Source organism: Dysidea avara, chromosome 4, assembly GCF_963678975.1.
Source record: "Dysidea avara chromosome 4, odDysAvar1.4, whole genome shotgun sequence".
Classification (NCBI taxonomy): Eukaryota; Metazoa; Porifera; class Demospongiae; order Dictyoceratida; family Dysideidae; genus Dysidea; species Dysidea avara.
In genome coordinates, this window is record NC_089275.1 from 35213078 (window position 1) to 35232678 (window position 19601).

At 36.8% G+C, this 19601-nt stretch overlaps 1 protein-coding gene across 1 annotated transcript; it reads left to right on the forward strand.

The window, feature by feature from the left end:
* Window positions 1–5739: 5739 nt before the first annotated feature.
* On the forward strand, window positions 5740–19088 carry LOC136254819 (uncharacterized). The gene is made up of 8 exons (XM_066047573.1): window positions 5740–5956; window positions 10481–10582; window positions 14118–14219; window positions 14378–14476; window positions 15970–16047; window positions 16110–18116; window positions 18405–18444; window positions 18574–19088. Exons 1-8 carry the CDS (start codon window positions 5945–5947, stop codon window positions 18873–18875), a joined length of 2742 nt encoding a protein of 913 aa, XP_065903645.1. The 5' UTR covers window positions 5740–5944; the 3' UTR covers window positions 18876–19088.
* The last annotated feature ends 513 nt before the right edge of the window (window positions 19089–19601 follow it).

The following is a 19601-nucleotide window of genomic DNA, read 5'->3' on the forward strand; positions in this document are numbered from 1 at the left end:
TGCGGGTTGAAAGAAAAATCGCGTCCGAGCCGATGGTGGTCGAGCATTGGTGGCTTACTCTACGTAGCTATAGATAGTAGCATGCGTATAGTGCTGCTGCATGCAGTCTACAACTTAACTGTTAGTTTCTCATCCTCAAAATACAAGTGCGGAGGGCGGATTTTTATTTTATTTTTTTACTAACTAGATAGCTAAAACGACTCAGAATTCAGTTTTCATAGACTGCTCTAGCAAGGTACTAACTTTAAAAGGTGCTGATGGCTGCACTAAGCAACCAGGCAGTGGTGCAAAAAATCCTTGATTAGGTAAGAAAAACGGTGATGCGGGCGGGGATGAGAAACTAATAATTAAGTTTATGTGGCCTTATGTGCTTTACCCATCAGAGGAGATGCCAGTGGGTAACACTGCTTGTGGTTGCATGGCGGTTGCACGGTTTTGTGCTGCATTCCTTGTGTGCACGTCACCTTATGTGAGCAATGGATTCACGGAAGCCACGATAGCTATGGTTTGCTACAAGGTTTTGGACACATGACTAAAGTGTTTCTGTTCTATACCATATGCGTATTTTGTACCGTACGCGTATGGTATGTACCATACGCGTATGGTACATACCATACGCGTACGGTACGATTTTCCGTACCATACGCGTACGGTATGGACATACGCGTATGGTACGTACCATATGCGTATTATGCCTTTTCTCAGTGTCTTCTAGCCTTACCATCACCTAGCTACAATGGGCTGTCTTTACAAGCATTTCTAGCTGAGTAAACTTAGAACACAACATAATAATCTGCTTACTACTGAGCTATAACTATGTAGATTTATTCATCAGCACACACATGCATTTTATCCTTGCCATGCCCATGCATTTCCCACTATATAGTCCTACACTGATGTACCTAAATCTTATGTACATGATCTCACTTTGTCTGCAGAACTTCACATGAATGGTACTGTGTATGTATGCTACTTTATAGCTATCAGAAACATGCAGATGGTCTCATACTCAATTATAAATGTGGATAACTGCATGACAATGTACAACACAATTAGGTAAATAAGCGAGGAGAGCAATTACAATGTGCATGGTAGCTAGAAGGTTCTAACTGAATTATACATATACTGCTTGTGCAAAGCTAATAACTTGAAAAATGAACTTTGTAAGTGTCATCAGTTGTGCAACATGCCATGCATGGCTCCTCACTGTATTTGCATTTTGATATACTATATGTACACTCTTCTTTTGAGGATCCAATTTCTTGTTTACGTACACTTTTCTTGATTATACATACTGTAAATAGTACCTTGCACCACTCACATTCATCACACTGGACCTACAGCAAAAATTAATGTGGATGTTAAAGAGTACATTCAGATAAGAGTAGCTAAACACATTGTCTTCCCATCCACAAGCATAACAGTAAGTAGTGAGTAGCTATACAACACACTTATAACAATTAAACAATGCTAGATAATATACATTCATTACTGAATTATTCATTAGAACTCATAACAGAACTCACCATAAAATCTTTGCCATGTTATGTTTTCCTACTTCATCTCATTAGGCAATGTGCATGCCTCATTCAGTAGCAAAGATTCAGCAAACTGCAGTTTTAAAAAAAAATATTGCACAATTAATAGCTATGCACATCAGTCTTAGAGTATAGCATGTCTAATATTGCTATAAGTTACAGCCATGTAGGTTTACATTAATTTGCAAACTGAAACATTACTTTCTCTACAGTTATTATATCTCTTTCCTACCTCCCTCAATGTTATTGTATCAGCATTCTCCAGGTCTTCCTCTGTTTGAGCAATCATTACAATGTACTTCTTGAGCTCATCTGATTGTAATTGTCTGCTCAACACTCCTTTAGTGCATGCCACCAGGCATAAATATCCATTTTTAAGTAACAAATTAAAGGTAAACAATAGATTATATGTAGCAACAATAAAATAAAATATTTAATGAAATAATATGCATATATATATGCCCTGAAAAAATTGGTTTGATTTGCCAATTATTTAATATGGTTGCTATGTTTTAACCAATCAGAATGCAGTATTTTAATGTGTATTTATATGGATAATTATATCAAAATCTTATGCTTATATTTAGCTACAATGCTACCTCTACTGCAGGCTTAGTGTTTATATCACCATGCATTCCTGTTATATTCATTGAAAAATCGTGAATACCAATATGCTGTCACAATTCTAAAGCCTAACAGAAATCAATGTCTTTTGTCCTAAATAATGCTTTAGAAGATCAAACTTCAAATTTCAGTTTCTGAGTAAGGCAAGGAGCATGCTGCTCTTGTTTTATGTTGAAAGGATAATTGGGTACCTTTAAACCCAAACACATTTTTACAAAGTTCATATATACAAGTATAGAGAAGCCCCTAGTAGAGTTTTTTGGGTAATATCGCTCTATATATAGTCTTTAATTATTGCATGTACTAATCTTTGACTATCTTCAGGTGTATTTGTAAACACATATGTGTGGGTATTGTTCTAATTGTAGGGAAACATAGGCTCTTGGGCAGACCGTTTATAGGCAAAACAGACCACTGTATATAATATTATTAATCAATAACTGAAAGTACACAATAACAACTAACTCTTACAACTACAGTACACAATATTCAGTAATATTACAGGTATATATGCATAAATTACATTATATTACATCATATCACATCATTACATTACATCATTAACTCTCCATAGCATTATGTAATAATGGCTCTACATAGCATTATGTAATAATGGCTCTACATAGCATTATGTAATAATGGCTCTACATAGCATTATGTAATAACGGCCTAGTTTTTGAATTTTCATTATATCAATTAAACAATGGACCACGAATCCAATAGAAAGCAACATATGCGTAGCAATTGCAGCCAAAATGTACTGTGTGGAAGAAGAAACAAAAAATAAAATTTACCATAATTATGTTGTCAGTGTGTGCAGTTGTGCAGTTGCTATGCAACAGCTAGATAATTTGTGACCGGATTTGCGAAAATGTACCTTTCCACACACAAAATTTAACCCATGAACTTTGGGGTTTCATAAGTTTTTGAACATATACCTTATAATTATCCATGAGTGTACAGTAGCTACTATAGTATCTAGCAGCATTTTGATACTAAGAGCAAGTTTATCAGTGTAAGGAGTCAAGTGTTACACCATTTTGTTTGATGGTATGTAAAATGTGTGGAAAAGGTACCTTTTCACAAATCTGGTCATTTTAACTCAACTATTCTAAAGAACGTACAGTATGCCAGCTTGTGTATTTTCAAATCAATAGCATTTCCACTATGGAGAAATGAAGTCATTTGTTATAAAAATGTGAGATGAAAATCCATGGCAAATAAGGCAGTAGACAGCTGGATGAGCCAATAAATCAATATGTACAAAAGTCAGAAGACATCAAGAAAATAATCTACACACTATAAAAAAGGATTTTTCATTTTAACAAAGAACTTGTTATCCCTGCTGCAAAAAAACAGCAAACACTTCATTTATTAAAATAACAACAGGGAATTTTTGTTGTTGTAACATCATTTCCTTGTTAAAGTAAAAAATTGTCGTTACACTAACAGTCACTTTTTGTTAAAACATCTAGAATGTTAAAACAGCAATTAACAGTTCTGCTGAAACAACGTATGCTTTTTGTCATTTTTTTGGCATTTTTTACAGTGCAGGTGCTTACATAAACCATCATAATTGTATGGGTGATGGTGTCAGATACTTTGATGAAATGAAATGTTAAACAGACAACGAGATACATTGTTATAGATTATACACCAATGACTATGTATAAATCAAGACATATTATATTTAATTCCCTTCCTTTGATTTATACTTTTCATACTTATACTGTATGTAGCTAGGTGTTATCCTTTTTTTCGTAAAGCTTCCAACCCAGACGATTGACCTTTATTAATTTTGACTATGTAGAATTCCATCAGATCCTACCAGATCAGCAGGACTTAACACAATTCAAGACTGGATCTGCCAACAGTGTGATGAATTCATGATTGTTTTTATCATAAATAGAGATGTCAGTTTCATCACTTATATATAGTCATGCAAGATATCATGCCATCAATATTCTTTTATTTTAAAGGAATGCTTTATTTTAAATAGGTTTATTATTATTATTATTGGTAATACTGTGTAGACCTCTATACTAGAGTCTATTATTATTATTATTATTATTTATTACAGGTAATTTATAAGGCTAAACAGCCTGTTACACCTGATCAACAGGTAAAAAAAGTACAAGTAGACTAATTACATACATTTATACATAGTGTTAGATGAATACTGGTCAATCAATTTCTTAAAATCATCAACTGATGCTGCACATGCTACTTCTTGGGGTAAATTATTCCATGGTTCAGTGCACAGGTCACAACATACATACAAGTACAAATTAAATAATTGCTGGTTTTTGTTTGAACTGATCAATCTAATTGGAGTCAATCACATTTTGGGGTAGATCATTCCAGATTTTAATTGCTGAAGAGAAAAAGGAGTACATATAAGAATCAATCCTTGTCATTGGTTGTATAAATCTCATATTATGACCTCTGGTACTATGTACATTGGATATTGGTGTCAGAAATGGATTTGCTGGGATATCAACAAGGTAGTTAATTTGCATCATGCAGTAAAGCAAATTATATCTTAATCGCAGTAAAGCTAAATACATCTCAGCTCTAGAGAATAGAATAGCTAAATATGATTGCTCTATTAGAATATCTCGGTCTTCACTGAACAGAAACTGCTAAGCGAGACTAGCGCCTCCCCCTCCCTCTTTCCCGAAAAGAAATGAAAGTAGAGTTCCATCCGGCGTAGTCAATAGGTACGGCAGTGCAAAAACCTTCTGCTTGATGTTATACGCATACCAGGTTAGCTATACTCAGATGGTACGATTTTCCGTACCATACGCGTATGGCTGTACTGTACGCGTATACGCATATGGTATGTACCATACGCGTATGGTACAAAATACGCATATGTGACCAGATTTTACAGAACCGATCCAAATCGCACATCAGGCAAAATCAAACTAACACCACCAGTGGATAGCTACACTATCGTACTACAAGTTTTGACCCTCAGCACTACTCAAACTACACGAGGCTGGTTTTTACACACGTCTTTTCTGGGTGGTGTGGAGTGCTCAAATGGCGGTTTCAGGCCTTGTGAAGGACCTGGCTTGGCAAGAGTCAGTGGTGTACTGGTGGACAGCCTTATAATGTTGGCCAGATGTGTTCTCTGTTGATTTTGCTACATATCAGCCACTAAGGAGCCAGCACAGCCCTGTAATCTCGTGTCTGGACTCCAATCGTGGTCTGCCTCCATTTTGAGGTCTAACTTTTGCCCTCCCCGCCACCCCCCAGCCTCCACCCCCCAGCCTCCACCCCTTTGTGAGCACTCGTGATACTACTTCGCTCGTCCAACTGCTCAGATTTTCTATCTTATTTGGCGGGAAACTGTACAAGCAGCTACAAGTACTGGAAGTGGCTTGAAAGGTAACAGATTGATGCATCTTTTGTGTAAATTTCATACGCGTGCTTGCTATCCTTGGAGAGTTATGCTGGCTTCAATTCTTTAAAACCGTTTATCTCGGAACTTCTAATGTGCGATTTGGATCGTTTTTCCCAAATCCAGTCACATATGGTATAGAACATTTCTATAACTACAGACAGCTGTGGGCATTATATGGTTGCAGATTCCCCTGCAGTGATTCCTGGCTATTAAAGTCAAAACAAGGCGGATGTATAACTTACAGCCTGGTCGTACTTTATTGACTGATCTGTGAAAATCGCCAGCTGGCAGTGTCAGTGCCCTTATTCAAACGCTGTCCGCTGTTTGGTAACCAGTTCAGTGTGACCCGGCAGTTTGAGCCACCCAGCCAGCGATGAGTACTTCGGTGAGTCAGTAGCTAACAGCGTAAGGTACAATGTTTCACTGCATGATTATACTCCGTAATACTCGGCGATCAACAAATCAGATCCAAACTTTCCTAAAGGGCAGGCACGATCCGTCACGGATCCGGACGTACTACATTCTGACTCTCTGAGGCAATAGCTACGTAGGCTCAGATATGCCGCAACTATTATCAGTGTGTAGACATAGAGTGATCTATGGTCTAGCCGTGGTAGCTACTCAGTAGGCTACTTGTGGCTAGCTAGCAGTCAACGTGAAACTTTACAGCGGATTGTTATTATTGCGAAGTCCAATATTTCGCGGTAATATTTTCGAGGTAACTAATTTTGCAGATATGCCAAATGTATAATATGAAGGCGAAATTTTTCAAAGATATAAGGCCAATGAAATTTGATTAGCAGTTTCGCGTCATCGCCCGCATGCCTTTGATACACCCGCATGGAATTTCATTATTGGTATTTCAGATTGAAATACTCTAATAGAGCAATCACTTTTACTCTAATAGAGCAGTCAGCTATACTCTAATGGAAAAATCACTTGTTATAGATTAGTAACATACTTTAGCTATTTAATGCAAGAGTAATCAATGTAGATCTCACTGTTTTTTGGCAGAAATCTTCATGTTTGGGATGTGTGTTGTGCTTTTGGAAAATAATGAATAATGAATAATAACCGCCCGCCCGCATCAAATTTTCAAAAATCTGAGCGAGAAACTGGTAATCAAGTTTCATTGGCCTAATCCTTGAAATCTCCCCTCCTCGAAATACTACGGTAACAGCTCGTAGTAGCGTATTTTGGGGCACACTTTTGACTTTAGGCCACTCCAAGAAAATTCTTCAGTGCTGGTCACTGTAAAGTGCTATAATAATAATAAATAATTCCTTGTTTCCTATTTCATTGACCTCAAAAGTAACTACATGCGGGAGGGCGGGCGGTTCATCATCCATTATTCATTATATTAGATATTTCCACTAATTTTTGAAATTCGTAACTAACTTACAGGTAAGAATACAGTACTAAGAAATATTTAATTTTGAAACTAAGAACCTGAACAGTGAAAAGCTAGCTAAATGAGCTTTCTGAATACTAAACTAGTTACTGCTATGCCAATCACAGGATAAATAATGAATAATATGTTCAGTTGACAGCAATAATGAATGACCATGCGGGAAGAGAATCTGCATGTGGGCAGGAAATGGGAAACAATGAATTTTCTTATTAAAGTGGCCTTAACCTAAAACAGCCCATAGCTAGCTAGTGTAATTTTTAGGGCACACTTTTGGTTTTAACTTAAAACATGATTTTAAAAAAAGTGTATTCTGAGCTACTTTTCACAAGTCACCCACTGTGTTACCGCTGCTACACCCCTCTGTAGCTGCCAGCTCCCTGAATTTTTGACTGTTTTAGTTAAATGCAAGACACAATATAAAACAATGATCTAGCCTATATTTAAGAAGACAATGCTGAACCCAAGCCCTAACCTTCACTTGGATTAGTAGATAAAGCTGAACCCAAACCCAAATTGTGGACTACTAGAATTGTGAGAATTGGTTCCATAGTTAGAGCCCTCTACAATCTATGCTATCTGGAACCAATGTGAATACCCTTTAAGGGTGCTCTGTATAGTTTGTATAAGGCTTCCCAAGTCACATGGTGAAACAGATTATCTTTTACGTTGATGGAAATATTATGGTCGTTAATTAGTCTGTGGCTTATTACTGAATTTTTAGCACCTGTGCATTAGGAAACAGGTACGCCCCTTGCTATTCTACACCCTTATGTTTAAAATAGAACTAGTCTGTCATTTTTCACCAAGGCATGAAAATTTTGGATGAATTTAAAAAATTGTTTGCAGTTTTTTGATAGCAACTTCAGGTGACAAATAACATGGAAGTGAAAAGAAAGATTAGTGGCAGTGTTATAGTGGAAGTTGAGTATCCGATGATTGAGAAGCTAAAAGACAAAAATAAAAATGCACAATAATTTTTACTGTTTTGTATAGTGTATAATGAAAGTATCAAGGCTCTAGTGTGTAAACTGTAAGACTAGTTCTAGTTTAAAGGGAAAATTATAACTCACATTCTACAGCAAATTAGCAGTTGGGTGTGAATAAAGTTTGCTCTAGTGTTAGCTTAAATCCAGTAAGAAAATTCAGTATATTTTCCCAAACCATTTGTGAGTTATGGTACTTTCATGGGAGCCGTACATGAACTGTACAGAGCACCCTTAAGTTTATAAAATAATGGAAGTGTGTCAAAAAAAATTAGCCCGTAGCTAGCATAATTATTTTTAGAGGAGCTAATACATACATGCAATGATGATAGGGTGAAGATTTTGTAGTAAAGGGAGATACAAGTGAAAGTAGCCAGTGGCAGAGGAAGTAGTTGATGTGAGGGCGGCTGACCAAAGTATAGAATCTCTGGCAGCAAGGGAGTCTGAGGAAAAGCTGTATCCATTCATGATGTCTTAAAGTTCACCAGGCCACAATTAATTTATAGGTACAATTTGAAGCATTTCAACTAAAATACCAACTTTTTAGTCGAAAGTATATAATAGGCTATTTGCAGTCAATACTACATCTTTTGGCAAAGTTTTAGCTGTTGACTACAGAGCAAAACATTCAGCGTTTATAAGCAGTACAAAGCAGCCTTTAGACACTTGGAATAGTGGTAAGACACCAGCTCTGAAAGTAAGAAGTCAGTGGTTAAATTGCCACTGTAGACAATTTTTTTCTCGTTTTTAGAGTACTTTTAGGAGCATGTTTTCAGCCCCACTCTACAATTTCTGAAAGATGATAACATTTTGGGGGGAGAGGGCTAAGCCACCTACCCCCTCCCCTTCCACCGCCTATGAAAGTAGCTGTAATAAGTGTTGAAAAATTGGTTTATGGCTTCATTTGACTGAAATCATATAAGGTTTTACTCAAAAGGGAACCAGAACTTCCCATGGATTCGCTCCTGAACTACATAATATACCTGAACCCATGTTAGGTGTTACCTACACAATGGTGTATTTTGTCCTGTTCTTATGTTCTAAGTGCATATGACTGATGTACTTTGCTACCAAAGTACAATACCTGTTAAGTAATAATTAACATTGTTCAATTTGTGCAATGCATGCACCTCCTGGCCAATATTGACACCAGTATTGTTTATCACTGGACCCTGCTACGTATATTATTTGGACCTCAGCATAATTATACATATGGAACTCACGGCTCTCTACCTTCAAAGATGTGTGTTTACCTCCACCCATCAATATTCTTTCGCCATATTACATCTGTGTGGTGGAATAATCTATACACCTGCTACCATTGTCTCAGGCCCATTTCATCATCACTTCATGTCAGTAATTTCTTACATTGTGTATATTGTTCGTTTTGTAAGCATGGTCTTCGTGTGTTTAAAAGTTTCTTTGTAATGTTTATGTTCTTCTTGTTTGTTTTGTAACTTTTTACTCTACTATGGAATAATGGCTTTTGCCAAATAGCTTGGAGATAAAATCAAATCAAATTCACTATGTATGTATGTATGATTGCTCTATCATAAGACTAACTCAATCTATTGGCTGGTGTTGTCAAAGCCTCCACATCTGCGTCCTGTATCCCCTCATTAGGTCCTTGTATGATACCCACATGGGGGTATGTAGGTAGGACAAAATTATGATATACGTAGCTATGTTACATGTCTGCATTATATGTTTTCTGTAGACTGTACAGCTTACCATGCACAACTGGTGCATTTTAACTATACTTATTAGTCTATTAACTGCTATGATAGTTAGGCTAAAATAGAAATCTGCAATCCCTATAATTATATTAAACATATTGTTTGCTGTAATGTGCATACTGGATAATAGTGGTGATCCCACGCTATGTTTTACAGAAAGCCATTTAATGATATCAACAGAATTTAATAGTTTGTCTGAAGACATGCATAGTGATACTGTAATTTCAGTGGTACTGAGATTTAAAGACGTTGATATAGCTTTCACTACATACCAATTGGTCTCAAATATGATTACTGGGACTATATGCACACTTGTCAGCTATAGTTCCTATTACATCATCAATTCCTTATTGAGTAGACAGTAATTCTCAAAAATGTCATCTGTTATGGTTTCTATTAAATGACAAAAGCCAGGTTACAACCGCTGATACTATATGATAATTTATATGAATACTAGTGCTGGGAAAACAATCAATACATATTATCCTGGTTGGTTTTGTGATTCTTTCACACACAGAAATACAAGGAAAATACTGTATACATACTACAGTAGCTGAAATAGTAGCTAGCCACTTGTGATGTTATAAATTATAATCTTGAACAAACATAACTCCGCAAAGCATTATGACATGTATTTCCCAACTTGACAAAGTTCAAATTTCATTATCATGCTATGATCTCCTTCTGTAACATGAGTACAAGCACATATGTAATAAATAATACATCTGACAGCATGTGTCTTCTCTGTGGTTACATTGTTCGCGTTTATTATTCCAAAGGGAGGGCTATCTTCATTCCATCATGCTGCTAGTCAGGGAGACCTTGAATTGATTGGAGAGTTCATTGAAGTTCAAGAATTGTCAGTAGATGAAGCAGATGAGGTATAGTGACATATATACTGCATATGTATATTAGGCAACAATCTTAGTACTGTAGCTACGTATGTATACTGCATGTGATGCTGTTCAATAACAGTTACACATGGAGTCTAATTTATTATCTTAAATATGTGTATACAGATGAATTTTGTAGCACCAACATTTTGTATGCACACTGAAATATCTGTCAACATGGACCTAACTTATGTAGCTACTCATGGGTTGAGCTGGAAACAGTTTTTAAACAATTATCTGGGCGTTATAAATCTCTCTAAACACTGGAGACACTACTATCGAGCTACAACTGCTGGCACTGCTCTTCCTTACAAGCCATGAAAGTAGTGCATGCACTAATTGATTAGAATATACTTACGATACACATGTACAAGCAGTGATAAAGCACAATAGAGGTGTTTGTTGTAGTGTAATTGTTTCTTTTGTTGCTTTAGCACTAGTGTTAGGGCTGTAGAGATGAGCCAGTAATTATCCATAGCAGGAAGCAGGTGGCACCGCTACATCCATCATCCAGTTGTGCAATGGAGATGGATGTTACATCATGGGTAGCTAACAGGTGATGAATGACGGATAAAAATGTGTAGCATTTACAAGAAAATGATGCAGATCACCAAGCTAGATATGAGCATTCCAGATGCCATGAATCAGTCAAAGAGTTGAAAGCTTGATTACTTGTTTACCTCACCAATCTCAATCCACTGATCAAGACTATATTTTTTGTATAGTAATGCGATCTAACAAAAGGCAGCTAGTCACAATACCTGGTATATCACAACACAGCTATCAAACCTACACTGAACTGTGTATACTACACACTACACAACTGTAAACCCAACCTCCACTAACACGCGTCATGCATGTTTACTAAAAATGGATTCATCGGAATTACATTTACATGATGTAAGATACCTGAATCCATACTAGATTTCAGTTACATTATCCCTATCTATGGCTTCCAATGTATCAGTTTACTAGCAGGATATAAAACCAAAAAGTGTAGCCATAGGGGATGTAGTGCCACATGATGGCTTCCCTATGGAATCATTTGAGTTTTCCATTGTGACATTATTGATTGCAATGGAAAACTCAAATGATTCCATAGGAAAGCCCCTGGGTGTACATAGGAAAGTCCCTGGGTGTACACTGAAGTAGTCATTAAACGTGTACTTATATCTTATATCTTCAGGTGTACAATACATGTAGACTTCAGTGGCGATTCTAGACCTGACCTACAGGGGGGGCCAAGTAGGGAACAGCATAATTATTGTTGTTTGGCTATAGTATAAAGTAGAATTTCAGGGGGGTCTGGGGGAGCAACCCCCAGAAGCTGCAGGATTTTTGCAATTTAAAGGCTTGAAAACAGCCTAAAATTTATTCTAAAAGCATGAAAAATGCTAAAAATAACAATGCCAATCTATACTGCAACTTTTCCCCAAGACTTTTTAATAGTTAATTTTTAGCAGGGGGGGCCATGGCCCCCCCTGAGAATCGCCTATGCATGTAGTGATCTTTAAGTCACATGCTTATAACTCTTTGTATCATCTACATAATTTATGTCAAGTTCCTCAATTCATTGACTCAGACAGTTCTTGTGTCTAGATTCTTGTTATATGCCTATTTTTAACATTTGCTTTTAAACTCTGAAATGACTGTCCAGCCTTAAAAGATATACTAACTGGACTGAAATTATGCCACACGCTCAACAACTACAAGTCTCTTATTAGACTTCAACTGGCAATGATGAATAAAAGTGGCCAACAATAATGAACTGGTACACAAATTTTCTAAATGTTCTGAAAACTATTCACTGTTGACAATACAGTACTAATATAGTAGTGTTGTATGTACTTCAAATACCAAAAAAATAAAAGCCATGTTCATGAAGCTTTTTACATAATTAGGGAGAGATTCTTCTCATTAGAATAATGGTGTAAATAAAGCCTTACTAAATAAATAAATAAACAAAGTACCAGGTGTTGAAAGTAATAATATCACTCACATTACAAAGGGAGTATACAAGGGGTTTTTTTTGTAGGAGCTTCAGGCTGCTGATAATTAAATTCAGTAAAACTAAACTCAGTCAAAGAATTGCAAGCCTTGTAGTGGCAAAAATGCTTGTTTTACCTCTCTTTACTGTGAAATGTGTAACTTTAAATAGCTACCATAGTATCTACTCTACATACATGATGACTACCTCTAAAATTAATTATTGTTTTGACACTTAAAGGTATTACTGCTACTTCTAAAGGCTTCAGTGTTTTTGTAAAGGCCTAATGGTAAGAGTGAACAGTAAAGCTTGATTGTTTTCTATGGAATATTATACAACTATGTATAATACTATAGAGAAGCTACAATTACCATATCTCATGATAGTGGAACCCCCGTCAGAAGGGGATAATTGTCTGGTTCTGCATGTAATAAAATAAGTTAGACAAAAAGGCGGCAAAATGATAAAAAAAACTTCTAGGGCTCGAACCTGGACCACCTGTGTTAAAGGCCAGTGTGATATCAGCTGTGCCTCTGCTGTTACAGTAGCTACCCAGCTCTCTTCCTTTTTTATCTTATAAATGTGATTCAATCAGTAACCTGTATGTATTAAGAAAACTAGGTGAAGAAGAAACCAAAGCTGAACCTGACCCTAACGCTAACCTAAAGTTTGCCAGTAAAGCATAATGATTTCCTTCACTGTCTGCAATAAGGTAAAGTGTTTGGTGAGTTTGAGGTGAGCTAGGATTGGCCCAGCTTTGTCAGGACGCTTGCTCCAACCCTAGCTCACCTTGAACTCATAGAAACTTATCTTCATACAACAAGTGTGCTTCATACTTGAGTTATGATGAGTAAGTGCCAGACTAATAGCACATATAAATTGGCATCTGAAACCGAACGAATAGCTACTACGTTAAAAGTCCCACCCTGCATCAATTCATCCTGCATAGATATATGATACCACTACAGTAACTGTGGAACAGTACATATGTTAAACAACAAAGTTCCCTAACTTGAGTCACTTACCAAATGATGTAATCCTTAGGCATGTAGAGCCACTAATAATATCACTGACACGCAATAAGTCATGCAAGCTCACCAATTATATGGTATAGTCTAATTACTGTAAAAGCCTTGTTTGGAGGACAGAAGCCACTGGAGTGATATACATGTATGTATCAGGGAAGCCACCGATAAGTACAGAAAGTGATTACTGGATTTAAATTAAAGTTCCCCATTGACTTTTATGTAACAATACTTACTGAATACTAATTAGTTATAATCTAGTGACTTCATGCAATGTTCAATGCTTATGTAATGAGTACACTAAACCCATTCAGTTGTTTGTTTGGGTAACTCCATAGTGACCACTTTGTAGATAAAACAGGCGTGTCGATTCCTTATAATCATCTCTTTGTTGGTTGCAGTTTTAAAGTTAATCATAATAATATTGTAATAAAAGACCATTGTCTCTACTGTGTAGCTACAAGTATTATTCTCATTATGAACTTTATGTTGCACCTTATGAACCCTGTAGAATGGTTGGACTACACTGATGTGTGCATCTCGTGATGGTCAGCATAAAATGGTGGAGATATTGATCAACAGATATCATGCTGATATTAACTGTCAGGATAAGGTGTGTAATTAAAATGTGACAATATACAAAATTAATGAAAAAAGTAGATATTAACCACTGCATATATTAATGTAATTGTATGATAAACAACTTCCATATATTAGCATGTATACACATGTGCAATCGAATTCTGTGTTCATTAATCCATTACATTGCAGGCTGGTTGGACAGCTCTACACTTTGCTGTGCAAGCAGCTGAACACAAAGTGATTGAGACATTGCTAAGTTTTGCAATTGATTTAACCATAAAGAACAAGGTAACAGCAGTTGTGCATATGTGTATATTCAGTGTGTGTGTGTGTGTGTGCGTGTGCGTGTGCGTGTTTGTGTGTGAGGCAGCATAGCCAAATGACTAGAGCATCAGCCTGATAAAGATTCCAGGTTCAATGCCCAGTTATGGTGTTATTGTTTCCTTGAGCAAAACACTTTACTCACATTGCTCCAGTCTACCCAGCTGTTTAAATAAAGATGTCAACTGAGGAAGCAGCCCACCCAGTTGTAACATCAGTGGGTACCTGGTGTAAACTGAGGGAGCAAGCGCCAATTTTCCATGTTTCGCATAGTCGCTGAAGGTCCAGGTGGGACTTCAGGTGCCGAAATATTCACCTGTAAGACATGCTGTGGGTTACTAGTCCTGCCCCAGGAGGGTTTGTCCATACTGACTCATAGCAACTGACTCTGAGTAGTGCATAGGTGTCCTAGTGCTGGTCTACTGGGTAGATGTGTCCATACCATATAACATAGTAATTGAAGGCTTCTTTGTGTGTGTTGTCTGTGTACATGTGTTTGTGTGTGTGTGTGTGTGTGTGTGTGCGTGTGTGTGTGTGTGTGTGTGTGTGTGTGTGTGTGTGTGTGTGTGTGTGTGTGTGTGTGTGTGTGTAGGATAATCGATTGTGTGTGTAGGAGTGTGTGTGTGTGTGTGTGTGTGCTTGTGGCATGCTGTGTGTAGAGTGATATGTATTTGCAGCTACTTTCTGTATTGCATAGTAGGGACCATAAAGGTATGCACATTTTCACATTGACAAGAAACCAGCCTCACGATGCCTAATTCATGGTGCATTGGCAATAGCGTGATCAGGCACAATCAAGGCCAAAAATGCTTTCGGTGCAACCCAAAATACTTCCAATAAGTTGTTTTGAATTTTTCGTGGATTATTTTTACTGACTGGCTAACTACATATAACTACTGTAACTAACTAACTAACTAACTAATTAACTAAATACTGCCTTCAAGAAAGTAACTCAATAACAGCCTTATAACTCTTAATTTTTGCACTTTTAGACTTACTTCAGCTCAAAATGTAAGCAAAATTTGTGGCAAAGTAGGTAATTAAAAACAAAGGACTATACGGAGCCATAATAGGTGCAGTTATTAAACATACGCTAAGGTTTTGCATATTTTGCATAAAAGGATGGAGGACATGTTCACACAATGTAAATCTTAGTTGTATGTAACTAGTAGGGATGCAGCAATATGGGAAAAACCATAGTACTGTTTTGTAATTTTTGGAGTTGGACGTTTGGTTATGTTAAAGTGTATACATTATACTATCCCTACTGTGCATTTCCTTCTTATTGTTTTACTGTGATTTAATATCATGGACTACTCCAACTTGTTTCAGTACTTTTTATCGATGTGCTATGGTCCCTACTCTAGTTTAAAATTCTAATTTTTGTGTACTTGTTTTCTCATAAAAGGATCCTCCTCATTTTAATGATTAATAATAGTTGTGTTTATTATCTATTACAGAGAGGATGGACACCTAGAGACATGGCAGAGGATCAGAGAAAGCATACAATTTCAAAAATGATAAAAGCAGCAGAAGAAGTAAGAAGATGTATCCTGCATATTAATTTATCTGTAAAATAATGAAATGTATGTTTCTACAGAGACAGAGTCGCATCAAACAGCTTTATATATCAGCTAAACACTATGGAACAGTGTTGATACAATTACTGACTGTTCTAATCATTGGACCACCTGGGGTTGGAAAGTCCTCGCTGTCTCACTATTTACTGGGCAAGCCATTGCCAATTCGTAGATACAGCTCACAAGGTGCTACCTTCAGTTCAAAGTTAATCGTGTCTGGTGACATGTTTATGTGGTCTGAACTGACTTTCAATGATGAGGTACAGAATATAGCTGATGCTATTACTCCAGTTGTGCATGATCAAACCAGCAGTACCCCAATCAAAAAAGGGAAATTTCTTAAAACCTTTAAAAATTTGGTGAAGAACCAATCAAAAAGACCAAAAGAAAATTCCAGAGAAAGATCTGATTCACTTGATGATGCAGTTGTTGCCAATGTTGTCACCAACAAATCCCACACTGACAAAGGTATTAAATCCTTTGTAACCATCATAGACAGTGGTGGCCAGAAAGCCTTCCTCAACCTTTATCCAATATTCATCCGTAATCCTTCCCTTGTGATGGTTGTTTTCAAGATGACAGATGAAGCTGATTGCATTTGGAAGCCATTACCACTTGAAGAGTACCACTGCCCAGAGGGAGTGTTCACCAACCCTCACCAAACCAACCAGTCCATGGCTGACCTTATCAAACATACAATGGCTAACATTAGTACATACACTAGTGTAACAAATGGTAGTAAGGCCACTCGTGTTCTCTGTGTGGGTACTCACAAAGATATGGTGTCTCTTGCTTCTATCACTGCCATAGATCAGCAGCTGAATGATCTTGTCTGTGAGTCTGGCTATACCTCAATTGTTGCACCTAAAGATGCGTATACGAAGGTTCTTTTTCCAGTGAATAACCTTGTTGCTGGCTTTCCTGGTTTAGAGGATAAAGTCATTCAGCAGATCCGTAGAGCACCATTGAATATGACAGAATGCAAAGATGCTGATCGCTCAGTGTATGAAGTTCCCATTAGGTGGATGCATTTAGAAATATGGATCCGTGAGCAGTGTAATCTTAATGATGTCAAGTTCATGGCTTACAAAGGAGTACTGGATGCTGCAATTTATAGTTACCATTTTTCAGATGAGGATGAATTTCTTGCTATGCTGGAATATTTTCATAACCTCAGCCTATTGCTTTACTATCACAACATTCCCTACCTGAAAGATATCATCATTGTTGACAACAACTTCATCCTTACCAAAGCCTCAAAGTTGGTGGAGCTCAGTTTTACAGGTGCTGGTCTTACTCCGGTAGAATTCAATAATTTCAGATACTGCGGCATATTTTCCAAGGAATTATTAAGCCACCCCAATCTTGGTGATGATATTAATCCACAAGGCTTACTGCAGCTTTTGATGTCATTAAATATTGTGTCATCTCTGTCTGATGACCATTACTTCATGCCCTGTGTCCTACCCAGCATTGAAGACTACACAAAGTCGTGTGAAGATTTTCTTTCTGCCAATTATGGTACTAAGCAATACGAAGCAATCGACATACAGTGTTCAACTGGCTCATTTCCAAGAGGAGTTTTCTGCAGTCTTGTGGTGTGCTTGATGAATTCAGAACATACTGCCACACATTGGTGTCTGTGTCGTTCCACTGAAAAACACAAAGATGTGTTCTCAAATTTTGCCACATTTACATTGCCCACTGGACACAGGGTTAGCATTCATGATAAGTTAACTCATTGTCGGATTCAGATTCATCACCAGAATCCCTTCACAACCACCACTGTCCACTGTGAAGTGCGAAAAGTCATTGTAAATCTTTTAAAGGAAGTCTGCAAGACTATGAGTCTCTCTACTGATTTTTGCATTGGCTTTCAGTGCTCTGGTCAGGAGTGTCATCATTGCAACAATTGTTTTGTGATGTCTGAAGTGTCTTTGCCGTTGCGTGATTCAGATGTTCATAGCATCTGTAAACTTTCAGGTCAACCCAGCAGATTAACAGAAGAGCATACAGTTTGGTTTAAGGTTTGTTTCTTGAAGACAATTTGTATAGTTTGGAGCATAAAGCATTAATTTAAAGATTTGTAGCTACCAAAATTCATGTTCACTAGCACACATAGGTCTACAGGACTCAATTGCCTGTAGCCTAAAACAATGATAATTATAGAGCTATGACATATTATACATCTATACAAACTGAATAGTTTAGATAGACAATAGACTTGTTGTAGAGGTAAAATATAAATTTTTTTAGGTTGCTTATAGTGTCGTTGATATGATGTCAAAATTTACGGTGTACTTTTACTCTATTAGCGTCTCAAAAGGGAACCAGTGCCTCTCTCTGATCTAATAAGTGAGTCATGAATTTTATATGATTTTTTTAAAATTCAACCTTGACATAGAGTTTTCAGTGTACACAGACTGTTCTATTGGGAGTGTATTGACATATTTGTAGTTCACAAAATTTACTGCATAATTACAGGTGCTAATCATAGTTCACACACACCAGTTGATATCAGTGAGTTGTTAGTGTACTCACAAGACTGGACAACAGAATGGTGGAGTATTGGGGTTAAACTCGGCCTACCAGCACAACGACTAGAGGAAATCAGGATAGATCACCGTAGAGTACAGGATTGTTGTCATCAGATGTTACTATTGTGGTCGAGAGCTGACCCTACTAGTTGTTACTGTAAACTGGTCACTGCCTTGGATCAATTGAATATGAAGACAGCTGCTAAAAGACTGGCTAAGGAGTTATTGATGTTGCAAGTAATGAATTGAATTCATGCATTCCTTTCAAGAATAAAAACAGCTTAGAATATGTTAACAAGTTTGGAATTTACAATCCCCTCCCCACCATAATTATTAAGTATTGTAGAGTTGTGGTATTTGCATCATTATGGTTATGTCAGCAGTACAGATTTAGACAATATTATTATGCATTTGCTACGTATTTAAAACATTAACAATTGTGTTTATATTGGTACCCCGCATGGCTGATAAGGTCTGTTATTTGGAATTGCTTAATGGAATACAGCTAATTACCAATCTACTTACGTAATACACCACGAACTGTAAAGCTGTTTATTTGTCTACAAAAATGCAGTGGTCCAACTTACAAAGGTCTAGGATTTGATTCCTGATCTTGACTACGTTTTTCCATACTGACACCTTTTTGTTACATACTTTTTTCAGGTATTCACACTTACTCACTGGTTTTTTGCATGCATCAACACAAAATAATTAATCATGCAGCGGGAATGAAGCACTCATTATTAAGAATTTTATAGTAAAGTATCATAGCACATTAAGAGGAACAGGCCAATGTGATGTAAGTTAGTTTGTTATTATATTTGTGCTGCGTCTTCTGTTAGAGTATATAGGCTGACAACTTCTCATTTATGACTTTAATCATGATTCTTACATACAAGCTCTAGATATTGCTTGACTATTTAAAGCACATCTGACAATTATATATTCAAAACTCTAACCATAAAAATTTGCTAG